The 20,833-nt window shown below is 46.5% G+C and overlaps 1 protein-coding gene and 1 long non-coding RNA gene across 5 annotated transcripts in view; one reads left to right on the forward strand and one right to left on the reverse strand.

Annotated features, from left to right (window-relative positions):
• LOC310746296 overlaps nt 1-20,833 on the forward strand; it is a 97,705-nt gene that overhangs the window by 26,664 nt on the left and 50,208 nt on the right. The window lies entirely within an intron of this gene.
• On the reverse strand, nt 105-4,775 carry EN2 (engrailed homeobox 2). 3 transcript variants are annotated; one of them, XM_083580008.1, is made up of 3 exons: nt 4,721-4,775; nt 3,179-4,410; nt 105-440 (listed from the first exon to the last, which is right to left on the reverse strand). In XM_083580008.1, the coding sequence occupies exons 2-3, from the start codon at nt 3,774-3,776 to the stop codon at nt 124-126; spliced, it is 915 nt and encodes a 304-aa protein (XP_083436134.1). In that variant the 5' UTR covers nt 3,777-4,410; nt 4,721-4,775; the 3' UTR covers nt 105-123. The 3 variants fall into 3 exon arrangements, 2 of the variants coding, with proteins under 2 accessions (XP_083436134.1, XP_083436133.1); XM_083580007.1 differs by lacking the exon at nt 4,721-4,775 and having other exon boundaries at nt 3,179-4,463; XR_014540505.1 differs by lacking the exons at nt 3,179-4,410; nt 4,721-4,775 and adding an exon at nt 1,386-1,533 and having other exon boundaries at nt 339-440.

Here is a 20,833-nt window from a genome sequence, read left to right on the forward strand (position 1 = left end):
ATGCTGGTATAGTTTTTTATACACTGGCCCTTATTTGTTTTTGTTTTTAATTAAATTATTGCATTGTATAAACTCTGACTCGCCCCTTCCCCCCCCTCCCCTGGCTTCCCCCCCTCCCCTCATCTACTCGCTGTCTGACTTGCCGTCTTTCGAGGCCGTGGAGTGGTTGTACAGTCCTTGTGCCATGAGGTGAACCGCCAGGGAGTTCTTGTTGCCGGTGGCTTTCTTGATTTTGGCCCGCTTGTTCTGAAACCAGATCTTGATCTGAGACTCGTTGAGGCTGAGTTCTTGAGCCAGGCTTTGCCTCCTCTGCTCTGTCAAGTATCTGTTCGTCTGAAACTCCGCTTTGAGTCTTTGCAGCTGCTCCGCCGTGAAGGCTGTCCGGGGACGTTTGTCCTCCTTGTTGGGGTTCTTCTTCTTTGGTTTGCGGGATCTGGGGCCTGCGGTCCGTGGCGAGAGAAGGAGACACAGAGAGCGAGAGAGGTTGAGTGGAGGGGCGCTTTGGAAGGGAGCCCAGAACGTGCCCTGGCTTGGAAGCTTAATTCAATTAGCAGCACCGGGCGAGGGAATTTGGGTGGGGAGGAGGGAGCGAGAGACGCAGAGAGTCTCAAATGTCCTTCGCTTTTCGAAGCTACGTGCCAGTTGGTTCCCTCTGCCCCTCAGGGACCAAGTTCAGCGCATGCCACCAATGCCCCTCTCGCTTTTTCTCCAAGCAGGGCCTTCCTTGTCAAATGGAAAGGGGCTGGATCGCCACCATCCCAAGGGGGTGTGCGAGGTGGGGTCCAAGAAGAGGGAGGGAGAGCCAAGGGGGAGAGGCGGACCCAGGCCAAGGACAAGGGGGCCTTTGCCTTACCCAGAGCAGTGCCCTCACACCACCCCCCAAGTTCACTGCGTGCTTTTCTCCGGGGATGAGGGGGTGTGGGGAGATAAGCAAGCGCCAAGATGGCCAGGGAATGAGCTCCATTTCTGCGGGAGGCCTACGTGGGGCTCCTTTTCTCTGCGGAGGAGGCGCGTTTCGGGGACCAGCTCCATGCAGCCTTTACCACCCTTTGTTATGGGTGGCTGTGCTGTGCCCGCTCCCCCGGGGCCTTTGCGCACCCTCGCCTGACCTTCCTCGGGGCCGTTTTAACCAGGCTGCTGCCCCCGGGGCTCCCGCGCGAAACCGGTTGGCGAGCGCGCAGACACATGGTCCGCATTGCTCCCCCGCCAACCGGGCTGCTGGGGGCGCGTCAGCCGGAGGGCAGAGCTCGCTTGCTCCCGCTTTCTCTCCCCAGCGACTAGGCCCGTCTCGGGCCGGGGCGACGCCGCAGCCTGGCCTAGGCCACAGCCTGGTTCTCGAGCTGGGTGCCAACCCACGATGACGCTCTCCCTCCTCCGCTACTCACGTCCATGGAAGCCCCTCAACTCTCGGCTGTGGCAGGAGAATTCGGCCTGTCCGAGAGGCGCTTCTGGGCAGCGCCTTTGCGGCCTTCCCCAATAATTACGAGGCTGGCGGATTGGGGTGGGGGAGGGGAAATCGCCTGAGAAAATGACTTGGAGATCCCGGGGCGACGGGGGGGGGAGGGAGGGGGGAGAGGGAAGTTTTCTCTCACGTTTTCAAAAGGTGAACCAAGCGGAGCTTCAAAAAGGAATGGTGAGAACAATCTTCACAACAGCCTCTTCAAGATTGCCCCGTTTTTTCCTCCCTTAACCCCGGAATGCACTAAATGTAAACAACACAAACACAAATCCTCCCTACTTTCCTTGCCTTTGGAAAGTGATCAGAAAAATATTCGGGATTAAATTCTCCCCTAGACAGGAGCTTGCACAACTCTCATCCTTCTTGCCAGCTCCATACGTAAAATGGTAAACAGCCGCCTTTGCGACACTGAATGCATTTTCCCCTTCCTTAAAAACAGAAATATAATGCATTCATACAAAACTACAAATTAGAACTCTTCTTTTCCTCTAACAACATTGACCCCAACATTTTAGAGATACCCTTTTTCTTCTACAGTGCAATGCATATTAAAATTTAAACGTTAGTTTTAAACTAGATCGCCTTGCAATTTTGTATTCTCCAAATGTTACACTTAAGAATGGTAATTATTCTGATGGGAAATATTCTCCGTCGTATTATAAGCATCTTTCGACAGGGTTTAACTTACTCGGTGGTTTGGGCCATGGTGAGAATCTATGATAATTAAATATTAACAAAGAAAGGGACTGGAGAACAATGGAGTAAATTTCGAATCAGACGGGAATATTATCCGGCAGCGAAGGAGGTTGCTGTCTCTCTAACTCATTTTTAACACCTATGAATTTATTCGACGATAAAATATATTGGAAGCAAGGTGGAAAGTCCTTTCGGAAAAATAAAACAAAAATCGAGATCCAATTGTTTTAAAACAAGAAAATTCTATTGAGCGAATTTGCACCCTCAAGTGCCCCTGACGATAAAGGGCATTCCAGGCACTCGGCGGCTCCTTGTCCCGGCTCTCTCTTCCCGAGGCAGGGCTGGAGAGATCCCCACTTCGCTCCCACCCCTGCAAGCAAGTAAGTCTTCCTTTTCAGCGGCTCTGCAATAACTTCCAGGGCCTTTTCGAGCGCGGCTGCTCCGCACGCACGAGAAGCCAGGGAGAAAAGAAAAATACTTCCAAGGCCTGCTTATTTCTAGAGGCCGGAGAAGACAACTTCGCAGGTCGGGCCTTGGCGACCAGCAGCTGAGCTAGCCAAAGAAGGGGGCAGAATAGGACGCCTCCAAGGATTGCTACTGACTTCTTTTCCATCTTATCTTCTTGGTAAACGGAGAGAAGGGGAAATGAAAACAAACCCCACCTTGCAAACAGCCTCCTGGGCTTCAGATCCCGGCTATTTCTCCCAGCTGCCAAGAAGGAAATCGCTTTGTGTGCGGCTCGAGCCTTCGGCTCTTTCTCCCCGCGCCCTCCTGGAGTTTCGTCCTCACTGTATCAAAATCCCTCCTACGCCTGCCGCTGCCTCCCCACGTTTGTTTCAAAGCAGATAACTTTGTAAAACTGTCTTATTTTGCAAAGGGTGATTGCAACCCGCCGCCCCCTTTCGCCGCGATCGCCTTGCAGCCAAGTCGCCAGCTCTTTCGCTCGCGGGCGGGAGGTGGGTGGAGGGTCCAGAGACCCTCTTCTCGAGAGGCCAGCGACCTGGTCCAGAGCTGTTTGCTTACCTGACGAAGGCCTGTCCGAATAGCGGGTGCAGTAGACCCAGGCTGGCCACAGCATGGGCTGCGCGCTGGGGAAGGAGCTGGCCTGGGAGCTGTCCGAGTCGGAGCTCAGCGACTGATCGCCGCCGCCGCCGCCACCGCCGCTGCTGCCACTGCCGCGGGACTTCAAGGCTCCGTCGAGCGCGCCAGAGTCGCCGCCTTTCTTAGCCGGGGCTAGAGCTTTAGAGCCGCCGCCGCCGCCTCCTCCTCCGTCGGTCGGGGAACCGGAGGCTGGCGCCGCCGAGGGGCTCCGGGCGGTGAGGAGCTGCTGTTGCTGCTGCTGCTGCTGCTCCGGGTTAACGCTGCCGCCGCCGCCGCAGGTACCGCCGTCTTTCCTCCGGCCGAACTCCGGCCGCAGGATGTTGTCGATGAAAAAGTTCGTGATTCGGTGCGGCGGGTGCTGGTGCGGATGGTTGCCGGGCTCCTGGAGCACCCGGGGCAGGAGCATCGCCCTCCGCCGGTTGGGCTCCCCGTCGCTGCCGCTGCTGGACTCCTCCGGCGGCGGCGGTAGCGGCTGTTCGGCGCCTCCTTCGGCGCCCGGGCGCTGCTCGTTCTCCTCCATGCTGAACACGGAGTCCCCAAATGTTGTTGCCCTCCCGCTTTTGTCTGCGCGCGCTTCGGGGCTGCTCGGTTTGGGTTACCCCCCTCCACACCCCCTTCCGCCTGGGTCCGCGGAGCAATCCAAATCCAGACTTTGCAAAGCGAGCCAGATAGAACTGAAAATATTTTCTATATATATATATGTTGCCGCCGCTTCTCCTTCTCCCTTCGGCTGCTGTAGTTGGTTCCTCCTTCTGCCCCCTTCCAGCCTTTCAGTTCTGCAGCCCCCTCCTGCGTTCTTTGCCCCGCAATGTATTCATCATTAGGACTTTCATCCGCCACCCCCCCCGCCCCCACTCTTGTCCGGCTTCCGAGGGTGGAGAAGAGACTGGCGGCAACCTGACAAAAAAATGGTGACGATCCTTCCACGGGGGAAAAGTCAATGGAGCCCCCTCTGCTGAGCTGGAGAAAGTGCCTTCCTCCTCTCTACAGCGCACAAGGCAAGCGCAGGCTTGAGACACACAGAGGCATCTGGACAATCACAGCCGATCTCTGGCTTCCTCCCTGCCTTTGAGCCAAATATTCCAAGTTGCACAGGAGGAGATGAGAGGGGAATCTCTCTCTCTTGCTCTTCCGGACTCGCTTTCCCTGGCTACCTATAGTGGGGGTGTAAATTTAGAAGCCACTTAAACTGAACCTGAAATACTTTCACTCTGGATTTTTGTTCTTATTTTTAATAGAGCTCCTCAAGTGACGTTGCAAGGCCGGTATCCTAGACACGTGCCTTTGGCCAATGACAGAAGAGCCTTTTGCACACGTGATACAGTAGCACTCTAGTAAATGACAGGAACAGCCCCCCTCCTCCCGTTTCCCAATGCCCCCACCTCCCGATTTTAAAGCTGCAGCGTCCTCTGCTTCTCAAGAGCCTTTTTTAATATATATAAAAAAGAAGGAATGCAGGAATACCTTCGTCTTCCAAACAAGGGATAGATTCATCACCCCTTGTCTTGCTAATCTGTTTCCTTTTATATCTTCGCCTGAAGAAGGGCTCCAGTACACACTGGTGGGGGTGGGGGGGTTCCTATATTGTTTACAATTGGAGTTGGGAGGCGGAAGGAGAAGAAGACAGAATGAGAGGGGGCGAAATCCCACAATTCATTGCAAAATCCATAAATAATATTAAATGAACCAGAGCGATACAAAGGGACTTTTTGTGTTACCGATTTATTTTTTGGGGGGTGGGAGCGAGAGGAAGAATCAGAGGCAGTTAATTTTAAAGCAGACTCTCTCTTTCGCCGTCTTTTTGTCTTACTATTTCGCTGCGCGCGCGCGCACACGCACACCAACCAGTCCCAGCCCCTTCTTTTGTAATCCCGGAGCCTCGCCTGCAGGAAAAGACGGGCAAATATCGGGGGTTCCTGTTGGGGGGGGGCTTTTTAAATGCCAGACTGCACTGGGGCTGCTATTATTGGTAACTGCGGTGCAATAAACATAAGACGGTATGATAATTGATTCATTCAGCTGAAAACTGGACAGGAGCCTTTGATCATTTATTCCAGCTTCAAAAACAATATTAAACAGAGAGGTTTCCCATTGACAGGCAGGAGGACGTGAGAGTCCCCCTTCCCCCAAGCAGCTCTAATCAAAGTAATCAAGCGATAGGGGTATTCACACACGACACACACACACACACACACACACACGGAATAGATACAGCCCTCCCATTTAATCTTGTTTTAAAAAATCTAAATAGTAAGAACTCCAAATGTTGCATTAAGGTCTGTCTGGAGTCTGCAAGGAGTGCTCCTCACCGGAGTTGCAAAGAAGGCCCCCTCCACGGGGCCAGCCCTCTCCTTGAGCGTCTCCTCCTTCGGCCTGCGAAGGATTTTTTCCTCCCCAAACCTCCCGCTAAACACTCTGCCTGCAGACAGAACCAAAATAACCATCTCTTCCATGCCATCCGCGGGATCTTTGCTTGGCTGCTCTTGAATTTGTGAAAGTCACCCAAAGGTCACTGAAACGCTGGAGGGTGAGTGCAGCTTTAAACACACACCATAAACCAGCCGAGGAGGAGAAAGCGATGGTGATGATGGTGATGAGAACAACAACCTTAAGAAAGCAAAAGAAAAGCTTTTGTCAACAAACTCTGACGATGGGGGAGGGGCTGGAGAGTGACGGCACATGATCCAGTCAGCGCCAAAGACAAAAATGAAGCCAAAACATCCACGGCGGCGTCCAGGCAGCTGCTCCTGCCCCTTTTTAAGATTTCCAAGGCAGACGTTGCCCACCCTGAGGCGGGCCACTCAGCGCTTTTCGCCTTCTCTCCCGGAGGCCCGTTGCAAGTGCGGGGAACCCAAGAGATTGGGTGGAAAGAAGGGAAAGCAGGGTTAGGCAAAGCCGGGACAGAAAACCTGGGAAGAGGTGGGAGAGAGCAAGACGCGGGGATCGGGAGGCCAGCGGCCCCGAGGGCAAGGAGCTGGCGGCGGCGGGGTAGGTGGGTGGAAGGCTGGGTCCCTAACTCCCCTCTCGCTGAGTCTCCACCGGTCTTGCCCTGGTGGTAGGCTTCGGACTTCTTTTTTCTTTGGGGGCGTCCTGTGGGGGTGATTAATCCTGGAATTGCTTTAGATTAAAAGGGAGCAAAAATTGGGGGTAGCAAATCAAGCAGACCTTTCGGAAGTCTCAGCTGAAGACAAGAAGATAAAAAGCCTCACAAACATATACTAACGTACTACATCGCTCTCATCGAGTATTTATCGGTGCTGTTTAGTGTTGTCTGCGGGTCTGTTTGCTTGCTTTTTTAAAAAAAAAACATTTTAGCATTGGTAATGCTCGACTATTTTTAGCGCTCGACAGCTGGACTCAACTAGGCAATGCAAAATACTTGGGGGGGTTAAGACACAAGTCATTTCAGCAAACTGCGTTGCTCAATGCAGTATTGGGAATTTTAAAATAAATAGGTTGCTTCAATTGGGCGAGCACGTCAAGTCCCCACACGCTGGTAATTGGAAGTGAGCCCCGTTTAAATAAACAATAGTAGCCTCCAAATTTTTGAACATTTTGGAGTTAGCGGAAAGTAATCTGGAAGATTTTATCTTTCTGTAACTCAGAGCCTCATTTCTACGACTTTGTTTAACTGTTGCTTTTGCGTAATCCAAAATGTGATACTGATTTCTGTTTGGATTTTTGCTCCCACCACAATTTTTAAAATCCTGTATAATTTACAGTATCTGGGCACACAAAGAGATCAAGTATCCCTGATCTAAAGGGTTTGTGCTCTAACAAGCACCTTGAGGTTAATTTCTTTAAGAGCCCCATGGAAAGCGATTAGGCTGTCTCCCAAGAAGTATTTTCTAATTACTGGGAAGACCTGGCTTTCCTCGTACCCCATAATTAAACGTGTCCAAGGTGTTGCACTTCAAATATTTCCCTTCAGGGCGGACCCCAAGTTATTGACTTGAGCTTAAAATATCTTGAAGTAAACATTAGCTGCCCAACGTATCAAGTAACACTTCTTGTCACTTAGCGCTGACCACACTTTAACATTTCTATTTGCTAAAATTACCTCGAGGTACTAAATACTCGACTACAGGCGAAGAATTCCTTCGGTAAAGTCCAAGGCAGATGATTAACAAAGGCTGTACACAAAACAATTATTGCAATGGACTCTTCGTTTGGCTTAAATCCCAGTTTTATTCCCCTCCCCCGCAAAAAGACAGCAACGATAGGGAATTCTGGGAGAAAGAATGGGGTGGTAGTGGGGAGTCTTGGAAAAATTAGTCGAGCCTATTTTCCAAAATACCTAAACATTATATTTATTTTATTCTTAAAAGCTCTCTGCAACAAGTTTTGTTTCAAAATGAAGTTATAATATAATATAATATAATATAATATAATATAATATAATAATAGTGTTGAAGATGTTTATAATTGTAAATTGTCATAAGAAGAGACCAGGAAATTTGTTTTGAGAAGTTGGAGCTGTTCCAGTTTCTACTATCGAAAGAGAAGATAAGGTGATTGTGACGCAAATCTTCATGTGGAGATTTTTAATACGTGTATTTCCTGTCCAGTAAATACGTTGATGTCAATTTGTGTTGAGCACACCGTCACCTTTTTAGACTAATACACAACCCACTTAAACCAGAATATCTGGCTTTAAAACCATTTACTCTTCTACCCTAACCGTATTTCTCGGAAATACACTTCAATGGAGTCAATGGGATTGAGGTCCTTCCGGTCAATATATTTCGAATTGGAGCGTAATCCAAATACAGGCATCAACTGGTGTCGAGGGCTGCAGCCTTTACCAACGCAGTTTCTTTTACTAGGGAACTTATATGAGCCACACCCAACATATCAATCAAGAGCTAGTTGGGCCGGGACAGTTTGTTTTTACTTTCGCTAGCACACATTCCTTGCAGAGAAAGTCGTTCTTAGCTTGACTGTTGAGGCTTCACTGGCCCTGCAGTTGCCTTACAGTGGGCGTATCAGTAGCGGCCTGCCAGGCGTTGCTTACCTGGCTTCCCAATTCTGCCTCAGGTCGCTGCCGGTCACCAAGAAAGAAAGGGGACCCCGCTGCCTTGCCCCTCCCCCTCTCGGTAACCGGCAGGGACTTGCGGAAGAATTGAGAAGCCAGGTGAACAACACCTCCCTCCCTGCCAGGACTGCCCCACCGGTGGAAGAAGGAAGAGGAGACCCACGGGTATCGCAGACTGTCCTGCAGTTCTGTGGGAAACGCTGGACTGTCATCCTACAGGCGGGCTAAAGCGAGACGATTTGTATCGTGACTCCGCTAACCTTGTCTCTAACAGCTTGTACTGGCTGTTGTGGTGAAAGTTACAAGTAATGAAAGCAATCAGACAGATCAGACTTTCTCTGGGCTCGTCTGTGGCAACGTCAGAGGAGATGCCCTGATCCTTCTGAAAGCTAATTCATAAAAGGGTTTTTTGGGAGTGGGGTTGAGGAGAGAATAAAGACAAGGCTTAGCAGAATCTGCAGAGATCTGTCTGCCTTGTAGCCTGGGACCTTTAGGGTCCAACATTCAGGAGGGGAAAACGAGAACCTGGTCAAAACAAGAATCAATTATATATTGTTTTAAATAAATAAAAAACACAAACACGCCTTTGCAACCCCATTTCTGTAACAAAACGCGAAAATATGGCCAATATTGTAGTTGGTGTACACCAAATTTCGCAGTGTTTTATCAGATTTCCATCTCACAAAACGCCTGGAATACCCGGAACACCTTCACAGAAAAACCCACATTTTAAGGTAGTTGGTGAAAGGTGAGATCGAGCGCTAAGTATGTTGGGTTTGGGAAACATCCACATCCAGTACACAGGCACATGCACCCCGCAAGCCATGGAGCTACCTTCAAAGTGAGCAGCTCAGTGGCGATTGCCATAAAACAGATCTACAAGAAAAGAAGTTACTTTAAGCCGGTTTTGCAAACAGTTTGGAATCAACAGCCCAAGCAGAATAGAGTGAAAGGTGGTGGTGGGGGATCGTATGTATTTTGTATGTTAGAAAAAAAGTAATATATATCGCTTTGGCTGTGGTATCGAAATCAACAATAAATCAACTCTGTACCCAAGACAAAGAGGGGAGAAATTCAGAGAGTGAATGTAGCGTCAAGAAGTCGAATAGCAAGACGGAAAACAGCAAAATCGTTTTCTTAAGAGTCATTGTTATTACCCTGTTGCAGAGTATTCCAGGGCTCGCTCGCTCTCTCACTCACACACACACACACACACACACGAGAGAGAGAGAGAGAGAGAGAGAGAGAGAGAGAGAGAGGCTGCATTCCTATACTTACCTAGGAGTAATCCTCATTGAATTCAATAAGAGTTGCTTCTGAGTAGGCATGTGTAGTCCAGCAGCCCGATCCACAAATAAATTAGGCCTCTTTACTTGACAACTTCATCCTAAATAGTACCTTCGTCTGAAAACGTCATAAAAATACCAGTGGTCTTTATTTGTAAATCAGGTGTTTAAGACCATCCATGCATTCATTTTTCAGATTTGTAACTCACCTTTCTCTACGGTCATATACTCAAAGCGGCTTACAAGTATAGAACACAGCAATAACATTAGGAACTAGAATGCAAGAAAACAGTAAACTAAAACAAAAGAAGCAAATGCACCTTGATCTTAAACGCATTACCTGGGATTCATTTCCACTGGTTGGAAATATAAGACAGCACAACAAGTGCCATAGGATACAATATAATTTAGGGTAAAACACCATCCTCATTCAGGTAAATCGGAACTGTCTTAGCAAGACAATGCAGCATTTCAAAAAGTGATTCACCTTAGGAGAAGTCTGACCAGGTGTTCCTTTCCCAAATAACTTTTGACTGAGAAGTAATCCCCAGCTACTAGGGGGTCAGGGTACTTCTCTACGTGTGCCAAAGATGCATGATATTGCTTCTTCTCTCAGTCCATCCTTCCAAGTTTGATCATCCACATCCAGCCGGTTCTAGGTGTATAAGATTGAATTGGCCCGTAAAGGTACACAGAGATTATTTTTATATGTCCTTAGTCAGCTGCGCTCACTTTTACAGTATTTTAGGATTCTCTTCGGAATAGGAGAAGTGGCTCTAGGACTTCCGATGTGCGCGCTTGTGTGTGCGTGTGTATGTACAGTGTGTGAGTGTGTAGCGAAAGGCTATTAGCAGCAAATTTCCTATTAACACAGATAATGTACAAAATGCGTTTTGGGGGTGACAAAGCATATTTACGATTTCCTGCTGACCCAAGGCATACAGGGGATATGAAGGACAGAGACTTCTAGGGACACTAGATTCTGCTCCGCATGAGGAAGAGAAATGTGGTCATTCCAAACCGTGGCGGTGGGGAGAGAGACATAGGAAATGGGGAAGATATTTCAATACAGATAAAGTCTTAAATCAGCTTCAGGCTGCAGCACAAAACAAGGGGAAAAACTATATTTGCTCAAAAATACGTTATCCCTTGCTATTTCTATCAATAGCTTCTGATACGTTGTTCTATGTAACCTTGTCTCACACACAAATTAATCTCTCTCCGTCCATCAAATTTTCTATCTGGCTATCTAGCTCTCTAGCTATCCAGCTAACTATCTAGCTATCTATCCTCTTCCTGAAGTTCTTATCAACTTCTCAGACTTTCGGTCTATATGCATACATCTCTAGCAAAAAAAATTCCTTATAAAACGAGAACTATCCGAGATTATTTGCTCATCTTAAAGTATATATTGTGTGACATAATTGTTCAAGGGTAACATATATAATTGCACATTCATCTTCAAAGGGCACATGCCTTTGTGGAACAAGGTGGCTATATTAGAAATAATTTCATAGTGATACTTCTTGTAAAGTGAGAGATAAACTTTGTGCACTGGATATAATCTGACTTTACATTAGCAGTCGATACAGAATTCAAATATGGGGCAATTCTGTTCCCCCCGCAATACTATTAAGTTTCGCCTGAACATAAACACTGCTAGAACGGTGCCTGTTCAGTTAAACACTGTAACACGTTACCTTTAATACCAGAAAGAAAAACCATTGCTTTCGAGCGAAATATGAAAGAAACACTATTATGTTTCTTTTAACTTAACTAAATCATATTGTTCCAATCGTGATAATAATTTCGTCTGTCTTTTCAAGTATATTTACAGCAGAAGACTGGTTTAAGTCTTGGAAACTTGCATTACTTTTTTCTTTTGTTACTTTTCTAGTCGAAGACCTAAAAGAGCGAGAGAAATCTTAAAATATGCGCAAAACTTGCTCCTTTCGCACAAGCTCTTTACTCTATATCCTCCCAGCGCCCTGCTCGTCATTTTTAAGGGTCTTGCATAAAGTTTCGTGTGTTTTTCCTAGGGTTTAGAACAACTAATCCTTATAGACAAAACAGTTTCTGTTGTGACGGTAGAGTCGAGCAATTCTATACCAGTTGGAGTATTAACAGAGTCTTGGAAAAGGAAAAGGAATCTCGTCCTGGACTTCCCACAAATGTAGCTAATTCCCTTAAACTCCTTTGGATTTACACCTCGGTAGTTACTGGGAGACAGAAGCAGTCCTTGCTCTCATTAACGGCCTGATTTCTGTTCCAACTGCCACACCAGATAATCAACTTTTATGGTCTTCCAAACATTACTTTCCAGCTGTTTAAGACCGTGGGGAGGGGGGGATTCTAGCCAGGGTTTGTGCACTTGCAACTCGATTTACAGTAGAAGTTTAACCCTGTCTACTCAGAAGTAAGCCCTAGTGACTTGAATGGGGCTCACTCACTCCTAGGCTGCAAACCTATTATGTGGGAATAAATCCAATTTAATTCAATGGGTGCGACTTCTCAGTAGACACACTGCACAGTAACACGATCTGTCCTTTCATTCGCAGATTTTTCTAGTTTCCATAACATATAGAAAAAATATTTTGGGCATGTTTTGGAATGGAAAATTCGAATTCGAATTCGCACCTCGGTTTCATTAGATCCGCCGCAATTATAACAGCTCAGATGAGAACTAGATTCTGGCAGCTTTTTAGAGATGTTAATGCAGCCACGACTGGTATAAAAATTCGAAGTGATTTTCCACACGTTAATTTATTTATTTTTAAAGTAAAACCCAAACAGATTGTATTTGACGTACTACAGAGAACGCAGACTACGGTCCATTAGTGCAACGGAACCTGAGAGGCAGACCTCTCCCTGCCTCGCAAGGTGCTGGGTAGCACTCACCGCAGGGAATGGGTCTAATCTCTCTGTAGGAAAACATTGCCCCATACTTCGCTTTACTGGGGTGGTGGCCCAACTGGTCTTGTTTCTGAAGAAGTTACTCGACCCTGCCAGGCTTCGATAAGAAGCTGCCACTGAAGAACCCAGCTGGATTTCCAAATCCATCCAACCTGCGATCCTAAGGGCAGAAGCAAAGTCCCATGAAACGACTTTAGGATAGGGCGCTGTTGCTTGTTAGACGAACCCCACAATCCCTTTAACTCCCCGACTTCGCTTGAAAAAACGCACATTTAGGGCAGAGCGGGGTTCAGGAGGACCTGGGTTTAAGTCCTAAGAGCTCTATTGCAGTCAGGGATACTAACCTACCCCAATGCTAATTTCGGAAATTAAGCCTATTCAACACAAGGGGGATTGCTTCCAAAGAAACATGCTTAGGATTGGAGTGCTTGTGGTTAATATCCAAGCGCTATACGTAGTTTCAAAGGATAGTGAATGGGGCTGCAAGCTTTCAAACAGATACAAACTTTCCCAAATATCTTTTTTGTGGGGGATATTTGACGGCGAGGGAAGATAGCAAAACTAACAACAACAAAAAAAAACCAATAGCGCTAAATCCTCACGCCTGGAAATGACAACATCCACCTTGCTTGGTGTTTCCATTTCTGCATTCTTTTCAGCACCAATGAACCGCGCAGCCGGATCCTGTGCAAGTCTGCAGCGATAAAATTAGCCCTGAGTTTGGTGCGACTAACTTCCAGGCAGGGTACATTAAAGGACTGCAGCCAACGGTAGTTTTGCAAAGGGAACCATGCTTGCCTATCATTTAAACCTGCAATCCTAAACATATCCCCACAGGCCCACTAGTTGCCCTGAGGTTTGCTTCAGCTAAGTTTGTTGTCCATCAGTCTGTCGTAAAACATTTTCCTTTACTCTAATGCCCGGGAGCGTTTATTTACTTCCATGGAATTTGTTTAGGATGGGAAAGTCTCAATTAAATCCTCAATAACCGGTCTTTCCCTGGAGTATTATTCTCCTCCCCATGCTTAGTCGTTAGACCCCCCACACCACCCAAAAATCTGGAATTCATATAGAATACTTTGGTACAGAAGGTGTGTTAAGAATTATCAGAGTGCTCCTCAAAAACTCACAATTCTATCTCTTATCCAGTATGCCCCTCCCACACATTACAGACAATCGTCTCAAATTTGGGCAGGTTTCGTTTCCATTTATTATCATATGACCTGAGCAGACGCTTGGAAAAAACCCAAGATGTTTCATTCAACACAAATGAATTTTTTGCTTCTCAGTCTTTGTATAGGATCGAGTTGTATAGGATCGCATGGAGTTTTGATCCTGCAATATTCTTGTTAATTTTTGCTGTCCATATGTAGAAAATGCAGCCCGTTAAAGTGAATGAATGTCGTTCCAAAACTTAAATAATTGTTAATATATTTAAATTAACAATATTCACATATATTATTCTTTTGCTTTGGCTACTGCGAATGAATGAATTAAATATCTAAAGTAAGTATTCTCAGGACCTGAGTGTTAATCATGGGAAATACAAAACTATTTATTTTCCAAGCAAGAAAAAAGTCGGTAACTTAAAAACAAGGAAGCAAACAAAGACGGTCTAGAGCTGCGATCCACAATGTATTTAAGCCATAATCTTCCAGTTTAATCAAGGGGAGACTGATATAAATGAGATGCGGGTCGGGTTGATGGATTTTCCTCCAAAGAAAATAAGATACTTCATTGCTTTTTATATAATTGTCAACATAAGATCGATAAAAACACTATAAGTAGGTAAAGTTTGGGTACAGATAACCCCGCTTTTTTATAGCAGTATTTTAAGAGATTTTTTTGAAGCGAACGGCTTTTCTAAGCCGATCCATAACTCGGCGAAATTACAACACCAGTATTGGAGTTATTTCACATCGTATTGATTTTGTCTTAATTGGGCTGCGGTTCGTGTTGTGTATTTTGAACTCGGTCTAAATGCAACACGTTTGCTTTCCTGCTTCTTATATCTTTTGGTTTTGTCGGTCCGCCTGACTCAACTTCAGCGGATCCGCTGCTTTGCGAGCTGGAAGTCGCAGTAGCTCGGCGCGGATGGGCGCGTTGAGCCAGTCCACGTGCAAACAGCTTTCATTGATAGAAGCAGCTCGCGGGAAGGCGAAGGGGAGGAGAGGCTCTTCGGGCAGCATCGCTATTTCTCTCCCGAAGAAGGACAGCCATTGGCGGGGGAAGTTTTGCAGAGGAGGGCTTGGCATTTGCCTATATGTAGAGGCATCTAATGCAATATTCATGGCGCAGCGTCACAGGCGATTCTGCCGGGTTCAGGGCTACCTTCGAGGCAGCCCCCCCTCCCACGCTATAGGAGGACTATCCTCTTCCTTCCAACACTTTTTTGTGAATGAACCACAGCACCCCCTCCTCCTTTTTTTGCCAGCTCACAGATCAGAGAAAGCAGTGAGATCACTGCCTGGATCTGGTCCGGTGCTTCGCCGCAATCTCTTCTCGCTTTCAAAGCAGGGTTCATTCAAGACCTGCCAGTTCCGCTCGCCTGGGATAGACGTGGGGAGGGGGCGACTTCAAAGCCAGGTTGCAATGAAAAGGTTGCACTCCCCCCTTCAGAGGGGGCGCATCTTGGGTACGTTTTCACATTAATCGGGGGGCGGGGGCGGACTGGCGACTTGGCATGAGCTGCTGGCTACTCCGTAGCCAAAAGACATTGCTACAAGCCACCACTTTTTGCGCTGACATATGATAAGCCTGCCCTCCCCCCCCATTCAGCTCCCGCCACAGGCCATTCCTAGAGTGGGTGGAGCTCTCGGTTACTGCGTAAAGGGCGCGCCTGCACTCTTAGACTCCTCCAAAGAAGTATAACACCCCTTTCCCTCCCAAATCTTATTTTGTCGCGAGGAAAATCCGCAATATGGGGCGACTGCTGAAGTCAAGCAATTTTAATTTATTTATTTTTAATATACTTAGGTTGCAATCCCACACACATCACCTGGAAATAAGTCCCATTGAACCCATTGAGGATTATTTCTGAATAGGCAATGATGGGAAGTAAATTTCCCTGAAAGCAACGAGACTTCCTTCCTCATCCTCTATATCCGGCGATGCCATATTCGCCGCCCTGTCCACAAAATAAATCTTATGGCTGCTGTCTGTAACCCTATATTTGGGAATGATGTAGAGTAAGTAGCTTGTAGAGTAAGTAGTGTGCACTTGCAGACCGCAAGCGGGCTTGCTTGCGACAATGACTTGGAGTTGGGTAGAGCAGCATTAGCTCTTCCGCCTTGTACTTTTTTTGTTAACAGTACAATCCTATTCATGCATCAACTCTTTTTAGAATTTCGGTTGCACAGTAGTAAGATCCTAAAACATGTTTTTCTCATAAGAAAGTCCTACACTGGGACTTCATCCTGAAGAATAGGATAATGCTTAGTTTCATTGGTTGTATGTTTTTTATGATTACCATGCTTTGCTGCCTTTTTCAGCTAATTTTTGTAATGCTACTTCAGTTGTTAAATGGCAGCGTATAAACCTTTAAAATACCCACCACACACTTGCATATACATGCATATTATGTCCTGCCTACGCGGTCTTAGCAGCAGATAACATTTCCTACAGAGGGTATAATGTTGAATGTATGCAGCAGCACAACCGGACGCCTTCATCTGCCCCAGCTGCAACAAAACATGTCTCTCCCTTTAACGGGCTCTACAACCACTGCAGGCGCTGTAACTCTCCAATGGTTTGACTTCACCACCGAAGGTGCACTCTTCCATTGTCTCCAGAGACAGACGATGCAAACAAGGTTGCCAACTCACAAAGTTGTTTTGGGATACTTCGCTTTTGTTTTCACACGTGTGCAGCACAATACTATGCATCTCTATCCATTGGGTCCATTGAGACTTACTCCCAGTAAAGTGTGTATAGGATTTCAGCCTTAATCCTAATTCACCCTACTTTTCAAACTCATCAAATAATTGGCCTGATCGGATACCCTATGGGACTTAGTACTTAGGTTCGTCCCATGTAACGGATGTAGAAGAAAAGCTGAGAAGGAGAGTCTAAACTGACCAAAGGGGATAAACCACACGTTGATCGTGCAGGGATTTCAGCAAGCTGAGTAGCCAAATATCGACGCAGCCGGATGCCCAGGAAAGTTCTGAAGCCTCTCCGCAGCTCCTTATCTGCTAATGAGCCTGTGTAGGACAGCAGCCTGCAGGTATAGAAACACATTGTGTGCTACTTGGCTGGATTCGTTCTGGGCATCTTGCAAGAGTCTCCGTGATGTGATCTCTCACATTCATTATGGCATATTACCTTCTATTGCACGTTTCTCAGCAGATAGCTCTCTGCGGTTATTCGCTTTTATTTTTTTTTAAAAAAAATCTTTGTCCTCGAGGTTCTTCAGGAAGTATTTATCTTGTCTTTCTGAGACGCAGCACTCCGTAGCTGTCAATGGAAAGCCTCAACCATCCGTGCCCCTCTCCCCGTTCTTCCCAGCCTAGCCCGGCCCACCTTTTTTTTTTTTAATTAAAGCTTTTCAAGTTCCCTTCTGTTAAGGAAAGTGTCTAAACAAACAAGCCTCCCTGAAACTAAACGCTAGAAGAAGAAAACCGCCCCGCACCCTCGATTGTTTTTAAAAAAGTAGCGAGGGGGGAGGCATTTCCCCATGTCGTGATTATAGTTCCAAAAGGAAATTGCTTTTATTTGTGAATGAGACTTTCAATAGGAAGGGACATGGAGGGGAAAAGCTCCTTAAGGGAAGGAGGTCACGGGGTTAGAGGGCGGATTAAAGGCCCCCACCTGTCTCGAAATCCCGGACAACCGTCCCAAAATCTGAAACAAGGAGGGATCAAAACCGTACTTTTGGGACGTAGGGTGAAAAGGGAGTCACGGGAGATTTTTCAGCCTAAAACAAAAACATGAAGTCTGGGGACAAGCGGCTGAGAAACCGGGACGTGTCATTCAGGTCCTGAACTCTTCCCAAGGAAATTCAGTGAGTGATCGGTGTGTGTGTGTGTGTGTGTGTAGAAGAAAGAGGGTTTGGGGGTTCATTTAAAAAACAGGAATTATATACACACTTACTTGGGAGTAAGTAAGCCTCACTGAAACCAGTGAGACTTCCTTCGGATGAAACATGGCTGGGCTCTGGCTGCAAGAGCTGGTTTTATTTTCTAACGCTTTACCTCGAGCCTGGGCTAAAAAGAGGGAGTGGGGAGAGCTTCCTCCTTTTAGGCCTAAAAACTATGAAAAAACGGAGACCGTGCAGAGACTCTGCCAAGCCGCTTAAAAACCTCCCTGCGGACTAGCTCCCATCGCCTCGTTTCCCCTCCGTCCTCTCCACGTCCATTGCTGTTAAGCTACAGCACTTGGATTGAATAGCCCGTCGCCCTCCAAGTGCTAAAGAGAAATGGGGTGAAATGAACTCAATGCCACTTCCTTCACGAGAAAGGTGCTGGTGACTGAAGTGCTTGTCCTGTTGATTTTTCCTTTCGGTTGATGTTAACTTTGTTTGTAATCGTGTATTCCAAAAGTGACCTGTCAAGGCGGCTTACAAATAATAGAAAGCGCAGAGAAAGCAACAACAGCAGCACACCGCAATCACCTGCAACATCTGCATAGGCCGCAACACCACCTGTCGGTTGCTGTCTGGTAGAGATTCCAAATCCACAATCGAGCGTATTCGAGCGTAGCTAGTTCCAGGCTGCCTCGCTACAGAAAGTGACTCTCGCCTTCACCTCAAGCTCCAACCTAGTCTTCCTCTGCACGTGAAGGACCAGGAGTTGTTGGGGCTTGATTCTGCCAGGATCCCAAAGTCCTGAGGCTGAAGCGGAGATCTGTCAATGCCTAAGAACTTCTTACCGCAAGGAGGCCGGAGAAAGAGCTTAACGGGATAGCCCCTTGCACTGTTTTGTGGGGCAGAACTTTTTCCCACAGCCCAGAACAACTTGACAGATGGCCTGTGGGGTAGCCTAGGCAAGGCAGGAAGGAAAACACAGACGAGGCTGAATTTCTTTGTTTTTGTCTCCGCCAGGAGCCTTCTCTTTCTTCGCTTGCTCAACAAATAAACGGTGAAGGGAAGCCCACTGCGTCTCCTTCCGGATAGCTTTTGTTTGTCTGGGCAAGGCAAGGCACCATTTCCAGCATCATCTTAGCAGCCGAATGGGTCGCTTTTTCTCCTCTTCACTGCAGATATAAATATGCGAAGCCCTTCAGGAGGAAGGAGCCATGAGTTAAAATTCTGGTTCCATCCAAGCCAATTACAAAACACCTATTGATTTTTTAGCCGAGCCGAAATTTCACCCATAATCCTCGCCCCTGGGACACAGATTCACGCGCCATTGGAGCTGGACAGTACCTCAAATGAGAGTCTGGCACAACTCAGGAGGAGGAAGTGAGGATAAAATGGTAGCCTCAGGGGCTGCAACTGATTTGCATAATCAATTTAATTTTTGCCATCTTGGAGGACTCCAAACACCAACTGCTTGAGCGGTCACACTCATCAGTCTACAATATCCTTGTTCTAAATGTGATAACCTCAGGTGTGGAAAAGGCCACAGCCCTTTGACAGATCTTACAATATGGACATTACCACTTCAAGCAAAGACTTTTTTGGGGGGCACATCTGTTTTGAGATGCAGGCAATATAAACTCCATGAAATTTACACCCTCTGTGCCAAGATGTCATGAGAGTTATACCCACCTGTGTAAGCCAAAACCACAAAAACTTTAAAAATTCCCTAGGAGTGTTTTAATGGAGAGAAGGAAGAGAGAGCCCATGTTACAGTTTCAGGCAGTGGAGAAGTTTTTGACTTAACAATTTTTAAGACAAATTGAGAACAAGGCCTCAATGAGATCATCCACTGATGTGGGGTAGAGAGGCATCCTTTCCACCCACCCAGGGGTGGTCCTAGCTTGACAAACAAAGGAATTATCTATGGTGAATGCTTTTATCATTCTCTCAGACAACAGGAACAGGCCTACAAGGTCAGGAAGACTGGCTAGGAGAGCAGGTAAGTTGCCAGTTGTACATAAAATTAATAAAGAAGTATTTAAAAACCAGCATAATATTTCATCACCAGAGCACACCACATAGTAGAAAGAATGTATACAAAGGCCAGTGGATGTTTCCCAGGATACATCTAACATAGTTAGCATTTTGGATGTGATGCCTGCATAGCGTTCCAAGCAATGAATCCAGAGTTTAATTCAGTTTAGCATTTGCATCCATTGAGGCCCAAAGGGACCTAAAAGAAACTGGAAGCTTGTTTAAAAATCCACTGACATTGGATGAGAATGAGGAGATTAGAGAGCAGCAGAAAGGGTTGTGTAGTCAGCAAATACAGGTGTTTAGCCTATTAAACCTGCAGAGTTTAGTTCTCACCCAAGCCGTTTCTCTCCTACAAAAATTTATTCCTACTGAAGAATCCACCATCAACTTGTGGGAGCCTCGTATTCCCTGCTAATGCTGGAAGCTTCTTCATCTGTGATTTCCTATAAGATTTCTTTTGGTGCTAGAATGGATGAAATTCTTTCCCCTACCCCAGATTTTGAGGCTTTACTTTTTTATTCTCTCAGATAACAGAAACAAATTCTTGACTAGAAGATCAGTTGGAGACAGAGGTAGACATAGATACACCCACCCACCCACACCAACACCTCTCAGAGAGACAGGGCTGGGATCTGTGAGGTGGCAACTCACTTGCATACTCTTTCAGCAGCCTTTGCTAAAGATCCTGGAAATCAGTTCACTATAAATATATGGGGGCTTAGACTTCTTGCCGCTCTGTGCTCTTCCCACTAGTGAGTCAAAAGGATTCCAGAAAAGAGAGGGAGGCAGGCAAAGGCTACCTTGACACTTTGCACCAGCTGGATTTTCCTACCCTAGAATACTATGTACTATCAACAGTCCTGTGTGAAGGATTCTGATGGCTTTTTATATGTTGATATTGGTCATTATGTTTATGTATTTAATACAGTTTAAAAGTTTCTTGTAAGCCACATTGGAAGAAGCTATATTCTGAAACTCAGGATATAAATAACTGTACTAAATAAATAGTTGCATGCTGCAAATTATATACTAAGTAGCAGCACATCATGGGAACTCCGGCAAACTTCAAAGAATAAATGAAGGAAGAAGCAAAGACCACTTCAGCAGTAGTGGTAGAGGCTAAGATGTGATGAAGAGCTAAGAAGACAGACAGTGAGGGTTCTTTGGTGGTGCCCTGAAATGTGTGTGCTATGCTTATTTTCTTGTCTGTCAGCATAGACTACACTTGCAGAAAATGTCAGTTGATTGTCCTGCTGGGCCAGTAAGTAAGAAGACAGCAGTGATGA

Source organism: Podarcis filfolensis (assembly GCF_964270895.1).
Source record: "Podarcis filfolensis genome assembly, chromosome: 12".
Classification (NCBI taxonomy): Eukaryota; Metazoa; Chordata; class Lepidosauria; order Squamata; family Lacertidae; genus Podarcis; species Podarcis filfolensis.

Coding starts and splice junctions, on each gene's coding strand:
- EN2 (XM_083580008.1), bottom strand. CDS start 3,776: ATGGAGGAGAACGAGCAGCGCCCGGGCGCCGAAGGAGGCGCCGAACAG. Junction 441..3,178: donor TTCGGACAGGCCTTCGTCAG/GTAAGCAAACAG, acceptor CACGGACCGCAG/GCCCCAGATCCCGCAAACCA.